The 16,333-nt window shown below is 42.5% G+C and overlaps 1 protein-coding gene across 1 annotated transcript in view; it reads left to right on the top strand.

Moving 5' to 3' along the window:
• The first annotated feature begins 5,481 nt into the window (after nt 1-5,481).
• The window catches only part of LOC103735036, a 185,182-nt gene continuing 174,330 nt past the window's right edge, over nt 5,482-16,333 (top strand). The window contains 2 exon segments of the mRNA XM_008834136.1: nt 5,482-5,690; nt 8,110-8,224. Coding sequence (XP_008832358.1) covers nt 5,482-5,690; nt 8,110-8,224 — 324 coding nt within the window.

Genomic DNA, 16,333 nt, shown 5'->3' on the forward strand with positions numbered 1-16,333 from the left:
TGTGCTGGACCTACTGGTCTTGCCTTAGCACAGACATGAAGCCCAGGGTTCCTAAGGCTTCCTGGGTCCCCTGTAGGATGGAGGATGGGCACTCTATGTCTTCAGATACATCTCCCTGAAGCAGCACTGTCCCTCACCCTCTAGAGGGGTCCATGGATACATATGTTCCCCTGGCTTCTGTTGTCCCTCAGGGTTCCACCATGAACTGCCCTGTGCCTTCAGCACACTGTCTGGGGCTGCTGCCTGCCACTACCTCCAGGTTGTCACTCTGAAGCCTACAACTGGCCTGAAAGGCAACCCTGGGGCTGGCCTGGGGTTCTTGCCCTTCTCCAAAGCAGGGCAATTGGATACCTCAGGGATCGTAGCCTCTGTCCAAGCTAGGCTGTGTCTAGGAACCCTATGCTTGGTATCTAGTGAGCCCTCACATTCACCACACCTGACCTACCCACACAATAGGCCTGATTGTGCTGAAGAGGGAGGGTGTGGGGTGAAGGTTGTGAAGGAGCCTGCAAATCTTAGAGAACAGGCCTCAGCTATCCTCAGCCTGTAGAAGGAAGAAGATACTATGGTGGTGGCTGGCCTCATATTACCCTGCCTGTGCCTGGCAGCAACTCCCATGAGCCTCAGGGCTGAGCAGGCTGTGGCCCTGGGGGGAAGACCTCAGGTCTAAGAAGCATGACATCTGCTTTGACTCAGACTGTGCACAGAGCGTCCTTTGGACCCCTAGGGGATCACAAGGACACTGGCTGGATCGTTTCAGTAAACACCCCAGAGGTGTTTTGCCCAGTGGATCTGACTTGAGACTTGGATCTCCTCTCAGTCACCTGATACTAGGCTGCCTGCTATAGGCCGGACAGAACATGCTAGGGTGATGGAGACAGGGCCTCACTGTTTCCACTGTAAGAAGGTAATGCTAGATTCTAGACTCTGCTCAGACCACAATATCTGTGGGAGCCTCCTCTTCCTCTTTCACAGACACCCACAGGCACGCTACTGTGAGTCCCTAGCTAACAGACAGTCCTGGTGCCAGGATCTCTCACTGGGAAGTGAGTTAACATCAAAGGGGAGTTTGGTGATCACAGAACCTACTCCTTCCCTGCTTTCCTAGCTTTTATCTAAGAATCAGAGAGACTTGGCTCTTGCTATGAAACCTTCCCCATCCTTGGAGAGCTGTAAGAGACTCCTTCCTCTGCCTCATGGGCTCTGACTCCTCTCTTCAGAGACTCCACCACACTGTCTCTGGTGCTAGGGCCTGAACTTGTCTCACAGCCCACCCCCTCATGCTATCACCTCTCATTCTGTCTAGTCATGATGTTAATAACTCTTTTAATAATGCCTTATTCTCCAGAAATTCATCTTAGTGTCCTCCTGAACAGGCTTCCAAAACCTGGCATCCCCCATCAACAATTTTTCCTTCCCAGAGCCACCTACACTAGGCACCCCTGTCTCCTAAGGACAAACCTAGCCTCATGGCCCTGTATTCACACACACTCTTCTGGTCTCTCTCTCTCTCTCTCTCTCTCTCTCTCTCTCTCTCTCTCTCTCATACATATTCCCGCTTCTCTTAACATTCATGTTCATATGCTCTGGATCATGAGCTTAAACCTCCCTGCCCTGACACAGACTCTGTCCAAGCCCTACCCCACAAGCCTTGATGCTAGACCAACAGTCCCTCACGCCTTCTTCCTGTGACCTTTGATCTACAGGCTGCTTTGACTTCTCTGTCACATGTGATGGGAGGGCCACAGGGTGAGTATGGTGATGAGGCCTTGGTAATACCTGAGGCTGTCCCCAGACAGATTTAGCCCACAGCATCCTCACACCCATACCATTTTGCTCCAGGGTAGTACTGAGGAGAGACCCTGTGTGGAAGCCACTGCCAAGGAAAGCACTGCTACTCAGTGATGTGCTGTATCCCTGACCTTTTCCTATTTCCTGCTTTGATTTCTGTGGTACTCTGGGATATAGGGACAGCAGCAGGCCACAGGGACCAGGTAGGAAGACAATAGGGGTCTCCCTTAGTGCAGGCAAGGGCTAGACAGATTGCAAGGTGTCTGTGTCTGTGCTACTATTCCATGTCTTCCTCTCCCCAAGGATCTTGCATGACTGATTATTTCTGTAAGGAAGCGCTGCCAGCCCAACACCCAAGGAAAACATTGCTTTCCCCCCCCACAATGTTTTCCTTTTCCTGTAAGGTGACTGTTCTACCAGGTACTCTGGTCCCAGTGCTCTGCTGCTCTTGGGCACAAGGAACAACACCTGCAAGCACCTATCCTGTGTCCCCTCATATGCTCCTAAGGGGCTCTAATTGACCTTTTCCACATGGCTTTCAAGGCTGTGCACAGGCTGCCCCATGAACACCAACTTGATAAGGATTCCATGCTGGTCAAGTCTGTGGGTGCACACCATGACCACATGTGGCTGAGGCCTCCCACCAGTTTGCACACTTTTCCCTCCTTCAGACTAAGTCCTGGCACTGAAGGCAATACCATTGGCCCACCGAGTTAGAGTTGCCCCGGGGTTGGAGAGTGGCCAGGCCACATGGAGGGGAGAACCTTCTTCCTCCACTGCAGTCTTTGTTTATGAATGCATAGAATCTTAAAGTATATTCTAGAGAATAGATTTCCTTCATTGTACATCCATAATCTAGTCTTTCATATTGAAAATGTTTGGAATAAAATAATTCTTTTCTTGCTTTTATTGTTGTTTTATGTTTCATTTGAAGATATCTCCATTTCTACAGAAGTGTATTTCAGACCACGTAGTCACAAAGAACATACTGCTTTTTACAATTATGTAGGGTAAAGGACTGAAACAGCAGGAAGAGTTACAGTAGGTGTTTAATATCATGGGTCCTGAGGGTGCAGGGCCCACACTAGACTAAGTGGCAAAGTGAAGGCCCTGTGGGCTAACGTGTGAAGGGAATCAAGGCCATGATGGCCTGTTTATGTTTAGACAACATGGTGCTGATACAAATTTCTGGCATGAACCAAAATGGCTAATGCTAGATATCTGGAGGTCTATGAGTCAGCACAAAATGACTTATGCTATATGTCCAGGGACCCCAAAAGTAAACAGTGATATAATCTTTTATGTAATCAGTTTTGGCTAGAAACCGCCTTTGCCTAATTTCCTATAAAAGTCCCTGGGACCAAGGGCATATGTGCTGTTGCTCAGTGTCTGCCTGCCCAGCAGCCTGTGTGCCCTCTTCTGGAGACAATAAAGCCTATCTCATTTACCAGCAGCTCCATGAGTCTCTGGGATCCTCTGGCCCCTTCATTCCTGGCCCCCTCAAACTGGGCCTCCACAGTGTGGCTCTCTGGCCGTGAGCTGAGGCATTGTGCTGGGCAGAGAAATGCTGGGGTTAGGAGTCCCTGATACTTTGTCCTTTTGGGGGTTTAATTGTTGTAGTTACCATTCAGGGTAGTGAGTTTCGTCATGAGCTGATCATACATATATCATATCATACCACCCGTTTGTTGCCTCCTACCCCCTAAGTAAGCACCCCCCTTCTGCATTCTTGCCACAGAGAACACTGCCTTCTCTTGTTCCAAGTGATCTTCTGGTTCACCTTAGCACGCTAGCTCCAGTGCTGGCTGAGTTTTATTCATTGTGGAAGTAGTGGCATTGAAGGCTTTCTGCAAAACTTCTGTTCCTGAGTTAATGCCAAAACTCATTACCTATAAACTGCTTAGGCAGGAGCTGAGAGGACCTTCATAGCTTTCCTTGGTCTGAAAGACAAAGAGTGCTCTGAATGTGTGATATCCAGAGGGGACCACTGACAGGGTCTGGCCTTCCTCTGAGCTGGGCCCCTTTCACAGTGTTCAAGGAAGCTATCTTACCACTGTCCATTTTTCAGGTACCTCTTTGAATGGCAGAGTAGATGCAGGGCTGGATGGGTGGACACGCTCTGCTTTGAACTTCCTGGGCACTGGCACTTCTTGAGCAGCAATGTGGACAGCAAGGACTGCAGCCAGGGGCAGTGGTGAATGGTTGACGATGCCCAGGAAGTGTGAAGCAGGACCCTGGACAGACAGTGAGACCCATATGGAGATGGAGGGCAAGAACAGAACAAGGAACAAAGAATGAGGTGAAGACACTGGTTAGTCAGTACAGAGCATTTGAGGTTCAATCAAATCCAGGCTGGAGGTTGCTATTGATGAAGGCTTACCCAAGAAGATGGTGTGTAGTAGACAGCAAGATGAAGGAGTAGGGGAACAAAGGAGAAAGAGGAAGAGGGGCAGGAGGAGGGGGAGAGGAAGAGGAAGAGAAGGAGAATGAGAAGGAAGAGGAGGAGGTGGGGGAAGAGTATGAGGAAGGGAGGGGAGGGTGGGAGGAGGATGAGGGGAAGGAGGAGTAGGAAGAGAGGAAGAGAAAAAGGAGAAATAGGAAGAGGAAAAGGAGCAGGAGGATGAGGAGAGGAAGAAAAAGAGAAGGAGGAGGAGGGGAGGGGAAGGAGGGAGAGGAAATGAGTAAAAGTAGAAGAGGTACCAGGGGTGGCAGGCCAAGGCTGGGACATCTGGACTCAGCTGCTTAAAGTGGCATTTTATCATAATTTAGATAGCTTTCTGGGACAAGTGAATGGCCAATTAAAAGATAAAGTTCCTAAATATTACATTATGATTCAAAATGAACCACGGATTCACTACAGACTTAAATGGAGAAAGTAAAGTAAGCAAAGAGGAAATTAAACAGTGGGCCATATGGGAGGGCTGGGACAGGGGCAGAAATGTGTTATGGCTTTATCTGGAGAGCCAGCGCTGCTTTCTCCACAAAATCTTGCACCCTCTATGAAACCATTAAAGTGGCCTTTGTTCACTGAAACCGCTTAAGTTTCATCGGGGAGGATAAAGGATGGAGGGATGAGGAAACCCGTATGGAGATTCTGAGAAATTTTTTGTTTGTTTTGGTTTTTGTTGTTGTTTTTTTGCTTGCTTGCACCCTTATTTTGAGAAAGGATTTCACTATGCTACTAGGCTAGCTTGGAACTCAAGATTCTGCTGAGGTCAAACTGCAAATTCTTAGGCGAGTTTTCTTCAGCACCCTCAAGATCCATTCTAAAGGAGTTACGTTCAAAGACCGCTTTCCTACATGTGTGAGGAGGCCTTGAGCAAAGGCTCTGAACCCTCCACCAAGCCATCCAAATGTTTGACAGTTTTGGGAGCCGAAATTGGGCAAGCTGGGTAGGCGCATTAGCGCTGAGCACCGTTGGTTGCCAATAGTAACTGATGTCTGAGGCACGCTCTGGAGCACGCGCACGTTTGACAGTGTCGCTGGGCAAGGACAGTTCTACTGTCTCTGAGGTGACAGATGCTCAACCAGGCATCTCCTCTGTGGGAGTACCCTGGAGAGACTGAAGTGGTTGATTTAGCAAAAGCACTGAGATTGGAGTTAGGAGGGGCTGGGTTACTAAGATTGAGCTGTGTAGGCCAGGAAGGTTCTTGGGTGAAGGAAAGGATCAGCGAGGCCGCAGTCAGACCCATGAAGAAAATCTTCACGGGCCAGTCACCTTTGGGCTTCCTGGGCTTTAGGCATGCGAGCGCTGAGAGCCAAGAGATGCCCAGTTACCTCAGTGGGTACAAACCCGTGAAAAGGATGCACAAGGCTGCAAGTGTGGGGGACATTACCCAAGTACAGCGCATGCTCATATTTGAGGATGTTGACGTGAATATTACAGACCGGAAGAAAAGGCAAGGGGGCCCGATGGGGTGTGACTGGGAAGAGGGGTGAGGGGCAGCCTGGCCTAAGGGGGGAGAAATGCCACCTTTCCGTTCTTGACCCCAGGGGAACCTGGGAAAGAAGGGAGGCTTTTATGAGGAATAGTGCCAATGCAGTCTCCTCAGCACTGAGAACCTGCACAAGGGGATGGGTCTGGAGCCCAGGTGTTCTTTATGAGAAGCAAAGAAAAATAAACTAAACCTTAGCTGGTTTTCAAATCCATATATAAGTCCCCTTTTAGATCACTTTATTGTCAGCTTAAAAGAGACATCACGGCAGGGTGTGGTGGCGCATACCTTTAATCCCAGCACTCAGGCAGATCTCTGTGAGTTCAAGGCCAGCCTGGTCTATATAGTGAGTACCAGGACAGCTGGGGCTACAGGGAGACCCTGTCTCAAAGAAACCAAAAAAAAAAAAGGGACATCACCAACAAAATGGAGACTCTACAGCACTTTCTTTAAAGGTGCACATAAAAATTGATGACGTTTTCCATGTCAGGGCACAAAACTCATTGAATAAAATCCAATATCCATTTTATTTCTCTGTAACCAGTGAGAAGATGGTCTCATGGTCTTTTTTCTCTAAAAAAAGGGATCACCAACAAAATGGAGACTCTACAGCACTTTCTTTAAAGGTGCACATAAAAATTGATGACGTTTTCCATGTCAGGGCACAAAACTCATTGAATAAAATCCAATATCCATTTTATTTCTCTGTAACCAGTGAGAAGATGGTCTCATGGTCTTTTTTCTCTAAGAGGTGCTTCCTATGGGGCTATTCAGGGTGCCTTTCCACTCTTCAGCAGCTTACTTGCCACATGCTTCCTTAGTGCTTAGTCCGGCTAGTCTGAAGTGTCAACATCATTTTGATTAGCCCGCTGATTTCATTCCTAGGATTCGTGGAGAAGCTCTGGGTTTTCCACAGTTTCCTCATTAGCTTCCATTTCTTTCTCTTGATGCAGGAGCAGATATTCACTGACAACTTTCACACCCTTCAAAGCACTAAACTCATGGGACTTTGTCAATTTGGTCCCCACTTCAGGCAGACCTAGTCAACAATCTATTTGGATATCTGGGAAGTTGCTCATTCTCTCTGTTGAGGATGGTGGTACCTTGCTCCTGACTGTGTTTTCTGGCATAGGAAAACCCGTTCTCACAAGCATGACCTCTTTTTATGTTGGTCAAGTTTATATTAACCAAATAGAAACATCAATGTTTTACATTTTTGAGTTACATATACTGTATTTTATTGTTGGGATGACATGAAGAAAATGTTTATAATAACTTGAACTTGTATGTATCAAAATATACTATTTTTAAAAATTTGATCATAACAACAAAAAATACAAATAAATGAGTGTAACACAAGAGAAATATCTAGAAACATCCAAATACAAGTAAGAATTTGCCACTCAGGGGCATAGTATAGTTGTGGGAAAAGTTGTATTATTTGTTAATGAAATGTCTCTTAACTGAAGAAAAGTAGCTAGATTTTCTCGTGGACTATGGATTAAAATTTAGAAATTACAAACAAGAGCCAGCAAGAAAAAAAAGTTGCTCATCAAATGAGGAAAAATAGCCAATTCAGTTATATACACACCATATAGTCTGCAATTTCACATTGCCTAAAAGTATGTACAAATGCAGTATTTTTCAGATATTTGAATGAATGAAATTTTCCTTTTATTACCATTTAGAAGTTTGTTCCAAATATTTAAAAGTTTTCCATTTTTCTTCTTTGTTGAGTCTGCTTTAATTTCATTGGTATTTACTGTTTTCATTTGCCTTATCTCTGATTTTCACAGTGAAACACATACAGAAGTTCTATTCCTAATAAAATATTATTTGTAATAAGACATACCTCATTACGGGAATAGCGGGATCATGAATCTTGAACAGAGAACTTGCTCCTCCTTATTTCTCTGTTCTTTCAACTTTTATCCTCTTCAGAAGTTAAAAGAATGTTTTTATCTGCGATTATAGAAGTTATTATGTGTAAATATCACTATACACAAATGATTTTTTTGTATACAAAACGATGGTTTAATCATTTAATTTTAGTTTTGTCCTAATGAAAAGTTAGAAAATATGAATAAATATAAATGATTGCTACTATTGCAAAAATATTGCTTAACTTGATGGGATATTCTTTAGAAATATCAAGTTCTACATCTATGTCCCATTTTTCAATCTACAAGCATAATCAGTGATAGAGTGCTAGGCTTGCACGTGAGAGACCAAGTGCTGGATTTTCAGCACTGCTCAATAAAAATAAATAATAGGCGGCTGTGTCTGAATAAAATTCAGTACATGACAATGTTTACGGCCCACGGACAACTATCTTTTGGTATAATACTGTACAATAGCCTTAAAAGCATTCTCTTTTTCACAGGACTGCTCTGCACGATGCCAGTGCTCACGGCCAACCGGAAATGGTGTCTCTCTTACTGTGGTATGAGTGCAACATCGATGTCTGTGATCGTGATAAAAGCACAGCTCTGATTAAGGTAATAGGGAACTAACAATTTCAGCAGGAGATGGACTTGAATAATCCTCAGGTTAATCTTCAGGTGTGGTGGCTCAGTCCTGTAATTCCATTATATGAGAGGCAGAGATAGGAGGATTGTGATTCCAGACTAACCTGAGCTACTTAGCAAGTTTGATCCAGCCTGAGATACATAAGGAAACCTTGTCTCAAAACCTTTTATAGCGCTGGCTGTGGAGCGCCTGCACCAGATTGGTGCAGGCCTTCAATCTCAGCACTTAGGAGGCAGAGGCAGGTAGAGCTCTGTGAGATCGAGGTCAGCCTGGTCTGAAAGCAAGTTCCAGGCCAGCTGGGGCTATAGGGAGACGTATCTCAAAAAACAAAACAAAAACCTTTTTATAAAAAAGAAAACTATGGCCGTATGCCTGTAGTCTCAGCACTTTGGAGGCAGAGGCAGTTGGATCTCTGTGAGTTCAAGGCCAGCCTGGTCTACATAGTGAGTTCCAGGACAGCTGGGGCTACAGGGAGACCCTGCTTCAAAAAGACAAAAAAACAAAAAAAGGAAAAAAAGAAAAGAAAACTATGGGCCTGGAGAAGTTGGCTCAGTGGTTAAAAGCACTGACTGCTCTTGCAGAGGACCTGGATTTGATTCCCACCACCCACATGGTGGCTAACAACCATCCATAACTCTTGTTCCAGGGGATCCAACCTCTCTTCTGACTTCCAGGGGCATTTCATGACACAGGTGCACTTACACGCATGCAGGCAATACACTCATACAAATAATAACAATAGTAACCTCAGCAGACTACCTGAGAGTGCCTGGATTTGGCCTCCATTGGTGGTGAGCTTCCCCAAATCACCCTGGTGCACAACCCCCTGACAGTGACCATGTGAAGCCCCTCCCACTTCACCAGGCCTAGACTTTTCTAGCCTACAGTAGGGACCGAGACCTTAGCAGACTGCCCGAGACTACCAAAATTGGGCTTCCCCTTACTGAACTTCCCAAATTGTGCTGTGGGTGCCCACTAGTAGGGGTTCAGACCTTAGACGGAAACTTCAGTGTACCTGACTGGAGCCTGACTTGGGCCTCTGTGGGAGCTCCTGAGTAGCTGATCTGAAGCCATCAGTTCCTTCCAATATAAAATCTGAGAGAGCCTAAAACCTAGATCAACCAGCTTTATGCACCCAATAAGAATACAACCAAAGCACATTAACATAAACAGACGCAGACTTCAACTCAACAAAGGAAGGCTTGAGTTTCATACCAGAATCACAAACAGAAGAAATCCACATGCCAAAAATCACAACAGAACAATAATAATATAGAAAACCAAACCAGTAAGCTCCCACCAAAATCTACCAGTCCTATAGAAGAGCTCTACAAAGAGAACCCCCTGGAGATAACCCAAGACACAGAATTTAAAATAAAAATCATAAACATGATCAAAGAATTCAGTGAATTTAAAGAACACACAAAGAACTAAAAGAAGATAGGGATAAACTTCTGACTGAATTCACAAAAGAGAAACATTGAAGAAAACTCAGGCTGAAATGAAGAAGGAAGTGAAATATAAGCCAATTTGAAACAATAGGAGAAAGCCTCACTGCTAGAGTAAATGAAATGGAAAACAGAATAAAAACACTGAAGGATAAAGTTGAAGAATTGGACCACTCAAGCAAAGATTATGAAAAATTAAAAAAAAACCACAGGAATGGAATATGCAGGAAATATGGGACACCATGAGAAGACCAAATCTATGCATCACAGGCATAGAGGGAGGAGAAGAATTTCAGATTAACAGTATTGGCCAGATCTTAAACAGGATTGTAGAAGAGAATTTCCCAAAATTAAGGAAAGACATCCCCATACAAATACAAAAAGCACATAGAACACCAAATAGACAGCACCAGAAAAGAAACTCCCCATGGCATATCACATGAAAACACTAAATGTACAGAACAAAGAGGGAAATCTGCAAAAGAAAAACAACAACTCATAGATAAATGAAAACACATCAGAATTACAGTTGACTTATCAATGCAAACTAAGAGCCTGGACCAAGGTATTTCCAGTTCTAAATGACCATAGATGCCAACCCAGAATACTTTACCCAGTAAAAATGTCTATTAGAGTTGAAGGGGAAAGAAAAATCTTCCACAACATGAATAGGCTGAAAGAATATATGTCCACAAAACCAGCCTTTCAAAGAATATTTAAAGCAATAGAAAGAACAGAGAAAGGAAAAACTATGCCCTGGGGACAACAGAAAGAAACTAAATGAAGGTATAATTGTAGAAACAAAATTAGACAAAGAATGCAAACAGTAATCAAAATGATGGTAACCAATACACATCTTTCAATAATAACTTTAAATATCAATGGACTGAACTCCCCAGTCAAAGATAGAGGCTAGGCTGGGCATGGTGGCACATGCCTTTAATTCCAGCACTCAGGAGGCAAAGGCAGGTGGATCTTTGTGAGTTCAACGCCAGCCTGGTCTACATAGTGAGTTCCAGGACAGCTGGGGCTACAGGGAGACCCTGTCTCAAAGAGACCAAAAGGAAAAAAAAAAGATACAGGCTAGGTGAATGGATTATGAAACAAAATCCATCTTTTTGTTGTCTGCAAGAAACCCATCTCACCTTCAAGGACAGGCACTACCTTAATGTAAAAGGATGGAAAAGAATATTTCAAGTAAATGGCACTAAGAAAGAAGCAGGGGTTGCAATTCTAATATCTGACAAAATAGACTTCAAACTAAAATCAGAAGAGATAAAGAAGGGTCACTTCATTCTGATCAAAGGAACAATTAACAAAGAAGATATTACAATCATGAACATATATGCACCAAACTCTGGTGCACCCAGATTCATAAAAACAACACTACAGGACTTTAAGCCACAGATTTGTCCCAACTCAGTAATAGAAGGGGATTTTAATACACCACTGTCACCATTAGACAGGTCAACTGGACAAAGAATAAACAGACATCTGAATTAAATGATACCATACAGCAAATGGACTGAACAGGCATCTTACAAATAGTCTACCCAAGCACCAAAGAATAAACTTTCTATTCAGCACCCCATGGAACTTTCTCAAAAATTGACCACATACTGGGGCACAAAACGAACTGTGAAAAAAAAAAAAAAACTGAAATAATTCCATGCATTCCATCATACCACAATGTAATAAAGCTTATAATTGATACTGGAAGAATCCCTAGTAACTCACGAACTCATGGAGATTAAACAACACACTCCTGAATGATGAGTGGGTCAAAAGAGAAATTAAGAAAGAAATAAAAGTACTCCTGGAATTCAATGAAAAGGACAATACAACACAGCAAAACTTCTGGAACACTTTAAAAGCAGTCCTAAGAGGGAAGTTTATAGCTCTAAGTGCCTACATTAAAAAATCAGAAAGAACACAAATAAATGACTTAATATTGCAACTCAAGACCCTGAAAATGCAAGAACAAATGAAACCCAAACCTACTAGATGAGAAGAAACAAAAATCAGAGCAGAAATTAGTGAAATAGAAACAAAGAAACAATACAAAGAATCAATGAACCTAAGAGTTGATTCTTTGAAAAGCTAAACAAGATAGACAGACCCTTAACCCAGTTAACCAAAAGAAAGAAAAAGCAAATCCAAATCAACAAAATCAGAGATGAAAGGGGAACATCACAACAGACACCCAAAAGATCCACAACATTATGAGGGAATACTTTAAAAACCTAAGCTGGGTGTGGTAGCGCATGCCTTTAATCCCAGCACTTGGGAGGCAGAGGCTGGGGCACTCTCATTGAAAGTTCCATCTCCAATGAACCAGTGATTTTAAATGTCAGAGGTTATGCTCTAGTATCCTGTTCTGTCCAAGGGAGACCTTGTCTCAAAAAGACAAAACAAACAAACAAACAAACAAACAAACAGGAAAACCCCTATACTCTATTAAATTTGAAAACCTAAAAGAAATAGATGGGGATCTAAAATCATGGGAGCCATCACAGTAAACCAAGAAGAGATCAACAGTTTAAACAGACCCATAATATATAAGAAAATTGAAACAGTAATATAAAATCTCCTGACTAAAAGAAGCCCAGGCCCAGATGGGTTTACAGGAGAATTCTACCAGACATTTAAAGAAGACCTCCAACCAATACTACTTAAGCTATTCAAAATTGTAGAAACAGAGGGAGAACCCCCAAATTCCTTCTATGGAGCCAGCATCACTTAATACCAAAACCAGGTAAAGACACAACCAAAAAAGAAAACTGTAGACCCATATCTTTAATGAACATAGATGCAAAAATTCTCAACAAAACACTTGCAAACCACATACAGCTATACATTAAAAAGATCATTCACCATGATCAAGTAGGCTTTATTCCAGAGTTGCAGGTATGGTTCAATATACACAAGTCAATAAACATCATCAATCATATAAATGGACTCAAAGACAAAAACCACATCATCATCTAATAGATTCAGAAAAGGCGCCTTCAACAAAATTCAGCATGCATTCATATAAAAGTCTTAAAGGGAATTGGACTGGATGGAACATACCTCAACATAATTAAAGCTATATACAACAAACCCACAGCCAACATCATTCTAAATGGAAAAAAATTGGAAGCATTCCCATTAAAATCAGGAACCAGACAAGGATGTCCACTATCTCCACTTCTTTTCAATACAGTGCTTGAAACTCTTGCTAGAGCAATAAGACAAGAGAAGGAAATTAAAGGAGCACTAGTTGGAAAAGTAGAGGCCAAATTATCCCTTTTTGCAGATGATATGATACTATACCTAAGAGATCCCAAAAATTCCACCAGAAAACACCTAGAACTGATCAAGTCTTTCAGTAAAGTGGCAGGTTACAAAATATCAGTAGCCTTTCTGTATACCAACAACAAACAATTGGAGAAAGAGTACAGGGAAATCCTCCCATTCACAATAACTTAAAAAAAATAAGACGCCTCAAACCTGACCAAAGACATCAAAGATCTCTACAATAAAAATTTTAAATCTTTAAAAAAAAATGGAGATTGAGGAAGACACCAGAAGATGGAAAGACTTCCCATGCTCATGGATTAGAAGAATTAATATTGTGAAAATTACCATCCTACTAAAAGCAATATGTAGATTCAATGCAATCCCAATCAAAATCCTCATGACATACTTCACAGAATTAGATAAAAACCATCCTTAAATTCATATGAAAGCACAAAAGACCCTGGACAGCCAAAGCAACCCTGACCACAAAGAGCAACACTGGGGATACCAGATCTCAAACTATATTACAGAGCCATAGTCATAAAAACAGCATGGTACTGGCACAAAAATAGATGCATAGATCAATGGAACATAATTGAAGACCCAAACCCTTGAGTACATGCACTTTCAGTCACCTGATATTTAACAAAGGTGCCAAGAACATGTAAGGAGGAAAGACAGCATCTTCAACAAATGGTGCTGGCAAAATTGGATCTCCACCTGTAGAAAAATGAAACTAGATCCTTATCTTTCACCTTGCACAAAGGTCAACTCTAAATGGATCAAAGACCTCAATGTGAAACTCAAAACTCTGAAACTGTTAGAAGAAAACATCGGCAGTAACCTACAAGATACAGGTGTAGGAAAGGCTTTTCTAAATTGGACACCAGTTGCTCAGGAAGGCCTCATTAAACTAAAAATCTGTACAGCAAAAGAAATCAAGAAAGTGAAGAGAAAACCCACAGAATGGGAAAAAATCTTCACCAGTGACACATCTGACAGAGGTTTAACATCCAGAATATATAAAGAATGCAAAAAACAATCAAAAACAAATCATCCAATTAAAAGATGGGCTAAGGATCTACACAGAGAGTTCTCAAAAGATGAAATAAAGATGGCTAAGAAACATCTTAAAAAGTGTTCAACATCATTAGTAATTAGGGAAATGCAAATTAAAACCACCCTAAGATTTCATCTTACCTGAGTCAGACTGGCTAAGATCAGGAGAACAACTGATTCCAAATGCTGGCAAGGATGTGGAGAAAGGGGAATGTTCATTCACTGCTGGTGGGATTGCAAATTTGTGCAATCCCTGTGGAAAGCACTGTGGAGAACTCTCAAAAAACTAAAAATGAACCTACCATATGACCCGGTTATACCACTCCTTGGCATATACTGAGGCCTCATCCTATTGCAGAGATGCTTGTTCAACCTTGTTTGTTGTTGGTCTTTTCACAGTAGCTAAGAGATGGAAGCAACCTAAGTGTCCTCAACTGATGAGTTGTTAATGAAATCATGATACATTTACACAATGGAATTCTACTCAGCAGTAAAGAAAGAGATGAAATAATGAAATTTGCAGGCAAATGGATGGATCTAGAAACTGTTATACTAAGTGAAGTAACACAGACTCAGAAAAACAAAAGATGTATGTTCTCTCTCATTTGTGGATCTAGCATCAAATCCTTATAAGTGAGTATGTATCCTGATGTAACTGCAGGAACCCAGAAAATGGAAGGGAACCAGGGAGGTAAAGGGAAAGAAGAAACCCAAGAGAGATAAATAGTAGAAAATAGTAGGTGTTACTAAGGGAGAAATGTGTAAAAAGGGAGTAGTTAAAGGGAAGAGGAAGAGGCTATACAAAGAACTATGGGAATAAAGGGGAAGAAGGAGCTCAAGAGAGGTGGGACCATAGCATACCAAAATTATCAAGGGAGAAATGGGGAAAATGGGGACACTTTAAATGGGGAGGGTGGGGAGGGAGGATAAGACAGAGAGAAAGAGAAGAGATAAATAGTGCCTAGGTAGTATAAAAAAAAACCAGAGGGAATCATATTAGTCCAAAAACCTACTGAAAAATTATACATAAAATACCCTTATATAAGTCCATGAGCATAGCTGAAAACTATATAACAAGAAACAGTGCCAAGCAGGAGGAACCTTCCTTTGAGTTGTTGGCCAGGGTAGTCCAAGAGACTTGCAAAATTACATAGGCTATTGCCACAGCCCTTGATTGCTGCCCAGAACTTGAAGGTAAGACCCCATTGCTGAAGATAGACCATTCTTCAGACACAGGATTTTGAACTGACCTGGAAGCCACCTCCTCTGAAGGCCAGCTCTCAAGACTTTGGAAAGCACTATGCAAGCTGGTATAAGGGCGAACCATCAATCAATGATCCAACCCTATCTTCAAGGCCTAAAAACCACATCAATTACCGGCATAGCAAACGACATTGGTATAATAGTGTCACTTTTATCTTGGGGGTAATCAACAGCTACCTAATTGGACTTAAAGCCCACTCAATGGAAGGAAACTCATATTTGGTACTGTAAACCTATCCAAATACACATAGCTGGAGAGGTCATAGATCTTAGAGAAAACCCCAAGGCTCTCATATTTCTAGACAAATGTAATTTCTTACTATGTGCAAAATATGGATCCTTTAATTTACAGACAAGTATCCCAGTCACCACCCAACAAAATAGCTACTTTTTCAATAGATAGAGATTATTACAGTTACACCACTGGTCACACACAGAGATTCTCTGTGAATTGCCCAAGCCTAAGTGGCACATCTAGGATGCAACCTCCACACCTAAGACTCACGGAACATAGAACAAGGGATGAAGAAAACATTAATGCATTTTTCCATTCTCATCAATGAAGCTCCCTCATGCAACAGAGGGCCAAGAATGCAAAAGGTCACAAAAGGCCAAAAAGCAGAGAATAAGAGTCACGGAATGTGGGTCCTTGGGCAAGTCTCCTATATTGAGGTCCACCCACCCAAGATTCAGGGACTACTGTGGAAGAGGAGGCAAAAAGATTGTAAGAGCCAGGGAGGAGGTGCATGACCATATGGAAATAGTCCTACAGGTGCCTGGGACCCTTCTCATACAAACCTACAGCAATGGTGTCAGCATGCACAAGACTCATGCAAACTTAGGCAGACAAAAACCCAGCGCAGAACTGTGGAAATGAACAGCAGACCCCAATCTTAGTTGAAGAATTATTGCAGCTGACTACTGCTGGGTGAGGAAGAGCTGATCTTGAAGAGGGAGGCTCTGGATAGGCTGACTAAACCCTGGTCGGTGAATGTGCACTGAGGGACATCTGGGGACACTAACTTT

Source organism: Nannospalax galili, unplaced genomic scaffold, assembly GCF_000622305.1.
Source record: "Nannospalax galili isolate Female #2095 unplaced genomic scaffold, S.galili_v1.0 scaffold996, whole genome shotgun sequence".
Classification (NCBI taxonomy): Eukaryota; Metazoa; Chordata; class Mammalia; order Rodentia; family Spalacidae; genus Nannospalax; species Nannospalax galili.